The 10525-nt window shown below is 40.7% G+C and overlaps 1 protein-coding gene across 1 annotated transcript; it reads left to right on the top strand.

Moving 5' to 3' along the window:
• Nucleotides 1-1708: 1708 nt before the first annotated feature.
• On the top strand, nt 1709-8320 carry LOC113756224. Its single transcript, XM_027299986.1, has 4 exons — nt 1709-3122; nt 3406-7253; nt 8090-8113; nt 8219-8320. Exons 1-4 carry the CDS (start codon nt 1709-1711, stop codon nt 8318-8320), a joined length of 5388 nt encoding a protein of 1795 aa, XP_027155787.1.
• The last annotated feature ends 2205 nt before the right edge of the window (nt 8321-10525 follow it).

Here is a 10525-nt window from a genome sequence, read left to right on the forward strand (position 1 = left end):
TGCTATTGGTAATCAAGTAACAATAAGCGATAAGCAAGCATAAATAGACAAGTTAACACAAGAGGTAGTAAGAGTAAATCATATTCAACACATATCAAGTAGCCATAAGTTTCATCTATTCCCCAGATTTAGAAAATTAGTTACTCATGTAATATAAGAAATTAAAGAGCATAACTTCAGTACATGCAAACATAATGAATCACAAGTAAAGAAAAACACAGAGAAACCTTAGCCAAGATGATGAACAAGCTGCCAAATCTTTTATTTCTTCAACAAAATGAGTGATACAATGAATTCTCCAAGTTTTTCTTACAAGTTTTTATCTAAAGAGAATGAGAAAGAACTAAAACTAATGTCTACCAAGAACTACTTAGAACTTCCAAGAACTCTGCCTCTCTTCAATGATTCTTACATATATAATGTTAAGAGAGTCAAAAAAGTGAAAAAATGATATGACATAAATCTCCTTTTCTCTTCCGTAAGGAATCTTGAGCATGTGCAATTGAAATTCTAAGGTAAAATTGAGCTGAAAAGTAGTGTGAAAATAAAGTAAGTTGCAGAAAAACATGACAGAATATGCGATCACCCAATACGTGACCTAAGGCCGCGTATTGAGGTGCAAATTGCCTTCTGGATTGATTTCCCAATTGTTTTCTGTTCCAATTCCTCACTAATCATCATGTCCAAATATTTTTTCATGCAATGCACCATTAATACTTGTATTTGATCTTCTACTTTCCGAATTACCATTGAATCAAGAGTTAGACTTTGAATCGAATCCATCTCGATCCAACGTTGCGACTTCACCTCAATTCCTGTAAATATGACCAACTTTTGCACATTAGGTTGATCAAATGAAACTTGCAAAATTTAGAAACTTAGGGAGTAAGTTATATTTTAAATCATCCTAATTTATATCAAAAACACACACAAAATGCTACTAATATCCATATATAATAAACACTTATCAAATTCCCCCACATTTAAATCATTGCTTGTCCTCAAGCAATAAGAAAAATAATCCAACAATGATTTAAGAAGTAAGACAAATCAAGTGAATTTGAATATCAATTTCTCTCAACTCAGCAAGCTTCTATTATGCAACCATTCATATCACCTACAATACTCATTATATCATATAAGAGAGAGATAATTATACCCAAAATTCAACATAACAAAATCAATCCCTCTATCTCACCTAATTCCACAAATAACCAACCTATATAGTCACCTTAGAGATTCTTCTTTTGAAATGAAATGTTAACTTTATGAACTTTAAGAGAGAATTATTCACTTTATTTCTCTTTTATTCATTTTTGAAAGGGTGAAAGTGTCTTTTTACTTGAAAATCAACATTTTTAAATAAAAATCCCCGATTGCTCGACACTTCACTTATTACTCCTTAATTCAAATATCTTGTTATGTGAAAGTCGACATTTTTAAATAAACACTTACGATTACTCGGTACAAGAATTTATTTGATCTCTCTCTTTCTTTTCTTCTTTTCTTTTTTTTTATGAACAATGCCCTCAATAATGCAGATACAAGGAAGAAAATACTTTAACAATTATATAATCAATTACATGTAAAAGAAAGTAAGATGAGAGACTTCATTTATCATGCAAAGAACAAGAAGATCAATTTTGGAAGAGCGAGCCGATTTTCTCTCTGGGTTCTAAGACACACGTAGGGTTCGGGTTAGGTTCTCATGGCGGCTCTCCTGCATGGGGAGGCGCCGCCTTTCGTTCGACCAGCGAAGACGTTTGCATCTGTTCTTTCGCAATCTCCGTCATCCGCATCAAGTGGTGTTGGCCTTCTTAGTACATACAAGGGGGAGCCTTCGTTGGTGATTTCTCGTCAAGATATGTTGCAGATAGCAGCGCCCTACTCAAATGCGTTGGTCGGCAGATTTGTCGTAGGCCGCCCTTCCATGGAACTTATTCGCAAGTTTATTGTTTCGTTGGGGTTGAGGGGCGAGTGCCCAATAGGTTTGTTAGATTCCAAGCACATTCTTTTACGTCCATCAGAGGAGGAAGATTACACCAGGCTTTGGTGTCGTCGGTTTTGGTATGTTGGCAAGTTTCATATGTCTCTGTCGAAATGGACAATTGATTTTAAACCAGGAGCTGAGTCATCCATTGCACCAGTTTGGGTCAATTTTCCGGGTCTTCCACTGCCGTTTTTCGAAAAGCAATTTCTGCTTAAACTCGGTACCCTACTTGGCCGACCTTTGAAAGTGGATGAGGCTACGGCTTCATTGAAACGCCCTTCTGTTGCCCGTATTTTGTTGGAGGTTGATGTATTGCAACCTCCCAAATCTAGGATTTGGATCGGAGATGATCAGTGGGGTTTTTGGCAAAAAATTGAATACGAAGCTTATCCTTCTTATTGTGGGTTTTGCCCGTTGATTGGCCATACAGAAGCCATCTGTCATCGCAAACATCCGGAATTGAGGCCGGTTCGTACTGGTCCATCATCTAAAACGCACGTCAGACAAGTTTTTCAACCAAAGGGGGTATCTGCTGTTGATGCCTCTCTGCCTGTTGCGGGTTCTGGGGTAGTGGAAGTTCCGGGGATACAAGCGCCAGATGCACCGGTGGCACCGGAGGCTGCTGCTGACTTGCCACCTCAGTCTGCTAATCCTAGTCAGGGAAATTTTCCTCAAGCTACTGTACTTGTTCATGTTCCTGTTCTTTCAAATACCTCTCTGGGGGCTGATGAAGATACGCAGAATTTGCTTGCCTTAGGTCGCCAAGTTTCTTCTTCCCCGTTTCAGGAGTTATCAGATGATATCCTCATTTCTGACGGGGATAATCGTGGGCTGCTAATTGCAACTGCGTCTGAAGGGCCGAACCATGAACGGCATTCCTCTTCGCTCTCTCCTATGCGGAATCACGATCGTGTTCGTCTGGTGCGGTCTAGTTCTGAAGGGCGGTCAGGGGGGCGAGGGATTTCTTTGGTGGAGTTGAAAAGTTTTCAGGATCGCTTACCCAGCAGAATCAAAGCATCTAAGCTTTGTTATGATCCGGTTGGAGGGTGTCTGGATGATACGGATTCTCAATTACTGCAAAAGTTGATTCAAGGACACAAGGGTCGTCCTAGGCAATCCAGGAAACGAGAAGGTATGAATTCATCTGCGCATTATAATCTTCGGTCTAATAATGTTAAATCCGATTAAGTTTATAGTGTGGAACATTCGGGGTGCAACGAACAAGGAGTCATTGCGGTATATTCGTTGTACTTGTAGATCAAATAATATTAGGTTACTGATTCTTTTGGAACCGTTAGCCAATGTCTCTCATCTGGGGAGTGTGCAGTTGTTTTTGGGGTTTGACTTTGCTAGGTCTTTCGTGAATATCAAAATTTGGATATTCTGGTGTTCGGATGTTCGATATTCTTTTGTAGAAGCTGCGGATCAATTGGTCCATGTCTATTTGTCTTTCCCTTCTGGCTCTTCTTTTATTATTTCAGCTGTCTACGCGAAGTGTAACAGAATTGGTAGGAGAAGGCTATGGGAGGCTTTGGAGCATTTTTCCATGTCCGTTACTCTTCCGTGGATTGCTGTAGGAGACTACAACGTTATTACTTGCGCGGAGGAAAGGATTGGAGGATCTTCTCCGAATATGCGTGATTTGGAAGAATTCAACTCAGCTTTACACCGCAGTGGCTTATTTCCAGTTCAATTTGATGGGTCTGCTTACACATGGACCAATGGTCGCATGTGGCAGCGGCTGGATCGAGCGGTCGTTAATGCCGCCTGGCTCGCAGATGTTGAGATGACTAGAGTAGCTCATCTTCAACGGGGGCGGTCTGATCATTGTCCGTTGCTAGTCAAGGGGGGTAGTACATCGACAAGGCGATCATCATTCCGGTTCCTCAATGTCTGGCGCGGTCACTCCAGTTTTCAACAAACAGTCAAGTTGGCGTGGTCTCAGTCTGTTTCTGGAGTGGGAATGCAGAAATTCTTTAATAAGTTACAGGTGGTTAAAAGAGCTTTATCTCGATGGAATGTGGAGGTTTTCGGGAATGTCTCTCAAAGGGTCAAACAGGCAGCGGACAATTTATTGGCCAAGGAAATTTTGTATGATCAGAATCGGGATACGGTGTCTAGGACGGCAGTTCACGAGGCTAGGGCACTTCATTCTCGGGAGCTAGCATTGGAATGTGAATTTTGGAGACAAAAGGCTGCGATTAAATGGATCAAAGAGGGTGACGCTAATACCTCTTTTTTCCATGCAGCAGTTAAGCAAAAACGCAGTTGTAATTTTATTGCACGCATCAGGGGAAGTGGCGACAGTTGGTTTGATAGTATAGAGGATATTAAGCTGTCAGCAAGTGATTTTTTCTCCACGTTGTTCACAGCAGACCGCGCTGCAGGTTCTGGCATCAGGCCGTCACTTGAGCTGCCTAAACTTACGCCAGAAGAGAACGATATGTTGCTGAAGTCTCCATCGGTAGAAGAAGTTCACACGGTTATATGCTCGTTGGACTCTCAGAGTGCTGCGGGACCCGATGGGTTTGGAGGGGGTTTTTATCAAAGTTGCTGGGAGTGTATCAAGGACGACTTCATGGATGCGGTGCAGGATTTCTTCGCTGGTGCCTCGATGCCCCGCGGATTTTCAAGTACCACGATCACATTACTGCCTAAGAAGGAGGGTGCATGTGAGTGGAAAGATTTTCGACCAATAAGCTTATCTAACGTTAGTTCGAAGATCATCTCGAAAATTTTGTCTACCCGCATTAATACACTCCTTCCTAAGTTGATTTTGGAGTTTCAGACTGGATTTATACCGGGCAGGGGGATACAGGATAATGTCCTCCTCGCTCAGGAATTAATTCTGGATTTGGACAAGAAATTGCGTCATCCTAATGTAATTTTGAAATTGGATATGGAGAAGGCCTATGACAGGGTGGAATGGGGGTTTCTTTTGTACATGCTTCGTGAATTTGGCTTTAAGGAAGGTGTGGTAGATCTGGTTTTTCGGTTAATATCCAACGTGTGGTTTTCTGTATTGGTTAATGGGGAGCTCACGAGTTTTTTCAAATCGACTAGAGGGGTACGTCAGGGGGATCCTCTATCTTCTACTCTTTTCCTTTTTGTATCGGAATTCCTTGGACGGAGACTTCAGCAGCTGGTTGCTAACACTCCGAGGTTTAGATTTTTGAGTAAGGGGGGGCTGGTCCCGTTTCTTGCGTTTGCTGATGACATGGTTATCTTCACACGGGCATCGGTTGACTGTCTGCAAGCTGTGTCGTCCTTGTTGCGAGAGTATGAAATTCTTTCTGGCCAAAAAATAAATCTTGCCAAGAGTAGGTTTCTGTGTTCGTCGAAGATTCCTTCGGATACCATCACTTTAATTCAACAAGCTACGGGGTTTCAAGGGCAATCTTGGCCTGTGAGATATTTGGGAGTGCCACTGTTTCGTGGCCGTAGTAGGAGTATTTTATTTGATGGAGTTTTTGCTTCTGTTAGAGCAAAGCTTCTTCATTGGAGTTCCCGCTTCTTGTCTGCTGGGGGGAAGATCATATTGTTTCGGCATGTGTTGAACTCAATGCCTATTTATTTATTGCAGGTTTCTAAACCACCGAAGGGGATTTTTCTAAGGCTAGGTAGGCTGTTTAATGCATTTTTGTGGGATGGCAAGGATGGGAGACGGATTCATTGGTCTTCCTGGGAGAAATTATGTTTTCCAGTCGCAGAAGGGGGTTTGGGTTTCAGATCACTGCTGGATGTAGAGAAGGCGTTTGCAATGAAATTATGGTGGAGAATACGTCAAAAGAATTCTACGTGGGCAAGGTTCATGCATCGAAAGTACATTGGTGACCAACATCCGTCCTCGGCAGAGGTTGGTGTTGGGTCGGCAATATGGAAGCGGGTCTGCTCAGTTCGGACTGTTGCTGAAGCCAATTTTCGTTGGCGTGTTGGTGAGGGGTTTGTCGATTTCTGGTACGATCGTTGGCTTTTTGACGAACCGCTTAGTAGCCAGTGTGATGGGGAGCCTCCTCATTGTTTGGTAGCTGAGTTCTATAGCTCTACAGGGTGGAATATTGAACGTTTGCTCCAGGTTCTTCCTCGATCGGTCGTTAATAGTATTTTGCAGACAAGTGTTGATCCAGCTCTTAAGGATGAATTGGTTTGGGCTCCTTCAACGGATGGTAGGTTCACTGTGTCGTCTGCATGGGATTTAATTAGACAGCGGCGTAACCTGTCTTTGGTGTGGCGCGGAATTTGGTGTCCATTGCTGCCGTTAAAGATGTCTTACCTTGTTTGGAGGATTTTGGCTGGTTTTCTGCCGTTGGATGACAAGCTCCGTTCTAGAGGGTTTTCATTGGCTTCCAAGTGTGATTGTTGTGGTGATTCACAGGAGTCTTTGCATCATATTTTTGTGCAGGGCAACTTGGCAAGTGCTGTCTGGAAGCATTTCTTCCGCGCTTGCGGTATCCCGTGGACTTCATTCTCATGCGTTTCTTCGTTGCTAGTGGTGTGGTTTCAATCTTCTGGGAGTGGGCGTTTGGATCATGTTCGGTGTGTTATACCTGTTGTAGTGTTATGGTTTCTGTGGCGTAGTAGAAATGACGCTCGGTTTGGTAATGTTCCCTCGGCTTGCTTTAAAGTTATTTCAGACATCAATGGGTGGTTGGTTGCTCTGGGGGCTGCGTGTATGTTGAAAAGGTCTCAGTTGGAGGGGGATACGGATACCTACTTTGCACGGTATTTTCAGCTCAAACCACATAAATCTTTCTGTCCGCAAGCTATATCTTGGAGGAAGCCTCCTCGAGGGGCAGTCAAGCTGAACACCGACGCAAGTGTGTCAAATGGGTTGGCGAAAGGCGGAGGAGTGGTACGGGATTTTGAAGGGAAGATGCTTGGTGCTTTTTATAAGGAGTTTGGGGAATGTGAGGTGGTACATGCGGAAGGGTTAGCGTTGTTAACTGGTCTACAGTGGTGTGTTGGGACAGGGTTGTCAGATATTTTAGTAGAAGTAGATTCTCTAGTGTTGGCCCGGCTGGTTACTAGTCAATCGATTGGTAAGTGGCCGTTGTGTAGCATTTTAAGCCAGATTCGGTTGTTGTTAGGTAAGGTGCAGGGGACCATTACGCATATCTATCGTGAGGCGAATGCTGTGGCAGACAGCCTAGCGGCTTTATCTTTGGAGAGTCCATTTGTTACTTTCCAATCTCATCATCTGCTTCCAAGTAGGGCTCGGTCGTTGATTAACTTGGATGCAATGGGCTATCCATATATTCGAAACGTTAGTTGTTAGGTATTTTCTTATTTTTCTGGCATGTATTGAAGGGAGGGTTTGCTTCCTTCGTCGTATGATTTTGTTGCTGTTGAATAAAATTTGGGGGGTTCTCCCCTTTTATTAAAAAAAAAAAAAAAAAATTATCATGCAAAATTAAAGGCATAATTTTTCCTATTTTACAATATATACTTTTTCACCTGCAATAGTAGTAATCACATAATAACTGCTTTCCAATCGAGTGAACATTGATTTCTCAAATTACTTACTTCATCTCACTATTATAGGAAAAATTTAAACAAAAAGGGACTTAATCATCATGTATTTGTGGACTCAAATGAACAACTTATCAAAATTTTGGGGCAAATTTTGAATTGTGGACAAGATTTAGAAAAAATTTTGACAAACTTTTTGCTTAAAACTGGACGAAACTCCCTGCCAACAGTACCCAAGAATCAACAATTTTAAACATAAGACAATTTCCCAATAACATGTCCAAATATTTAAACGCAACAGTAACTTTTACTTAATGCATTTCTCCCCCTCCCTCCCCCCCAATCTTAACATACACATTGTTCTCAATGTATAGGAAAAGAAAATAAAGCAAAATAAAAATAATTTACTCCCTATTTCAATGGCTACAGTCCAGTTCAACCTTGAGTCCCAAGTAATCAACAATCAACGACCAAAATCAAATAAAACTGCCACAAGTCCCTAAGTACAAAATAATAAGTGCAAAAGTAAACATTATACAAGGAAATGATGAAAGAAAACTACTAAGAAACATGGAAACAAAAGCAAAAGGCATTTGGCATTAAGAGGATGGCGTTTTTAATCATATGCAGCTTCATCATGTCGATGAGGTGGAGGTATGTCCAAATGATCTTCAATCTGCTGCATGCGAATGTCCATTGAACTCAAGTAATATTCAATTGTATCCAAATGACTAAAAAACCTTTGCTAATTGGATTGAGGTGGTAGCGGAGGTGGAGCAACAGTGGAGGGTCCAGTTTCATCTTGGCCATGATATGCCTTCTATCGTCACTGCTAAGTTGGTAGAGGAAGATGCTCCATAGCAATTCCCACTGCATGAGTCAAGAAACTGATAACTCTATGCTAGGGCGGACAGTTACCCGAGTTACTCCGTGCAAATTAACTCCTACCTGCTCAAACACTAAAGACAGGAGACAGGGAAAGACAAGTTTGAAAGAAGTAGTGCGCCATCTCACCATTGACCTTATATAACTGATGATGATGTTTGGTAGTGGGATGCGAGCGTAGGAGGATTCCCGATTATGGAACATGTAATCCAAAAAATAAATGTCACTTTTTCGGACATCTCCATGACTGCTCTTCTTTGGAATCATATTGTGCGCCATCATATAGATAATGAGGCAATGGTGAGTGTCGAAAACGCTAGCAACTATTGTCTCTTTTCTTGGGGAATGGAAAGGTTGGTACTCGAGACCAAACTGAGACATGATGTGTGATGGATCTCATCTCTTATTAGGAGCAACGAACCCCTTCTTCAAATCAATAACTGGACCAATGTTACAACCTAATACGCGTGCTAAGAGATCACGAGTTAAGTAAATTTGAATACCACGCCCCCACGAGTCCACCAACTCTTCACTGTGGCTTGCCTTGTTGATAATATTGGCATAAAACTCGTACACCAAATCCGGGTAGCAATGACTCAGCAACGTGAGAATCAGCGCCCAACCAAGTTGGGTAAACGCCTCAAAGATATAATAAACCGTCTCAATCTCTGAACCAACATGTTTTTCAAAAATGAATTCCAAGTTAGCGCGTGGTTCATGCCACTCTTGATTCCTCTGAATTGAAAACTTGGCACTATCATAAATATCAGCCTTAGCACGACTAGATGTATTCCCCCGTTGACACTTTCTCACATATTGGGTTGAATGAGATCTCTCTTCTTCACTTTTTTCGAATTACTCACTCACCTCCATCTCTTTGTTTCCTTCACTATATTTGATGCTAGAGGAAGAATACTCGTGAATAACAGGTCTTTTTTCGCGTGTCATGGTATCTCAATCAGAAGAAGGATGTTTGGTGATGAAAATTATGCAAAAAAAACCCTATTGAAAACACCCCAATTGACCCCGATTGATAAATTTAAGAACTAAGAACCCTAGTCCTTAATCCTCCTAAAATCAAATTTTTTGTTGTTTTTCTTGAATTTCAATCGATTAAAAAGGCTGCAGTCGTTAAAAGGTGTTGTGTTGATGTTTGTATGCAAGGAAATAAAATAAAAGAGAGAATTTGTGAATTATATGTGTGTGGGTGTGTGAAAATGTAAGGAGAAGAAAAAGAGAAGAAATGAATCAATGAACTCGCATTTTCTTCTTTTAAATCAAGGAACTCGCATTTTCTTCTCTCATATTCTGTTGAAAATTTATAGAATCAAATTCGCGGCCTTCAAAAACGTGATCTCAAGGTTGCGTATTCGAGGTCACGTTTTCTCTGTAAAATTAGCAGAATGCAATACGCGGCAACAGAATATGTGATCTCAAGGTCGAGTTTTCAACTGTATTTTCTCTGTTCTGCAGTTTTTTTGTAGAATTTTCTAACTTTTCAAAACTACACTTTTTAGCCCAATTGCTTAAAATGCATCCTAAATTATTCTTTTGTCAAAATAATTAATGTGCGCATATATAAAATGATCAAAACATGCATTTTATCTTTTTTCTAACGAATTAAAAACAACATTTGCTCAAATCGAGAGGTTGAATTCCTTGATTAAAGTTCATTTTTTTCATCTCAAATGGTCATCCTTATTTCCATTTTCAAATCCATTTAAACACAAAATCACACCAAATTAATATATATAACAAAAATATTGGATTGCCTCTCAATTAGCGTTTTTGTTTATAATCGTTGGCTCGATTCAAAAGCATTGGTGCCTTAGGTTGAAGAAGAATCACCCAAAAGATATATAAGTCCCTTGGGGATGATTTGACCCGCCAAATAGTTTTTTAATCTTTGTTCGTTGACTTTGAACCTCTCATTTCTTACATTAACCACTTCAACGGCTCTATAAAGGAATACTTGAGTGACTGCAAAGGGTTCCGACCATCTTGACTTGAGTTTTTCAGGAAACAATCTAAGACGTGAGTTATATGAAAGCACTTTTTACTCCACCTCAAATTATTTAGGGATAATATGGTTATCATGCCAATATTTGACCTTATCTTTATAAAATTTGACATTTTCATAAGCACGTAGTCGGTGTTCCTCTAATTCGCTCAACTCAAGTA

Source organism: Coffea eugenioides, unplaced genomic scaffold (assembly GCF_003713205.1).
Source record: "Coffea eugenioides isolate CCC68of unplaced genomic scaffold, Ceug_1.0 ScVebR1_2099;HRSCAF=3065, whole genome shotgun sequence".
In the NCBI taxonomy this organism is placed as follows: domain Eukaryota; kingdom Viridiplantae; phylum Streptophyta; class Magnoliopsida; order Gentianales; family Rubiaceae; genus Coffea; species Coffea eugenioides.

Bases quoted from the DNA above. Each gene is read 5' to 3' on its own strand.
- LOC113756224 (XM_027299986.1), top strand. From the start codon at position 1,709: ATGGCGGCTCTCCTGCATGGGGAGGCGCCGCCTTTCGTTCGACCAGCG. The intron at 3,123-3,405 runs GTATGAATTCAT...ATTCTTTTGTAG, and splicing joins GCAATCCAGGAAACGAGAAG to AAGCTGCGGATCAATTGGTC. The intron at 7,254-8,089 runs GTTAGTTGTTAG...AATCATATGCAG, and splicing joins GCTATCCATATATTCGAAAC to CTTCATCATGTCGATGAGGT.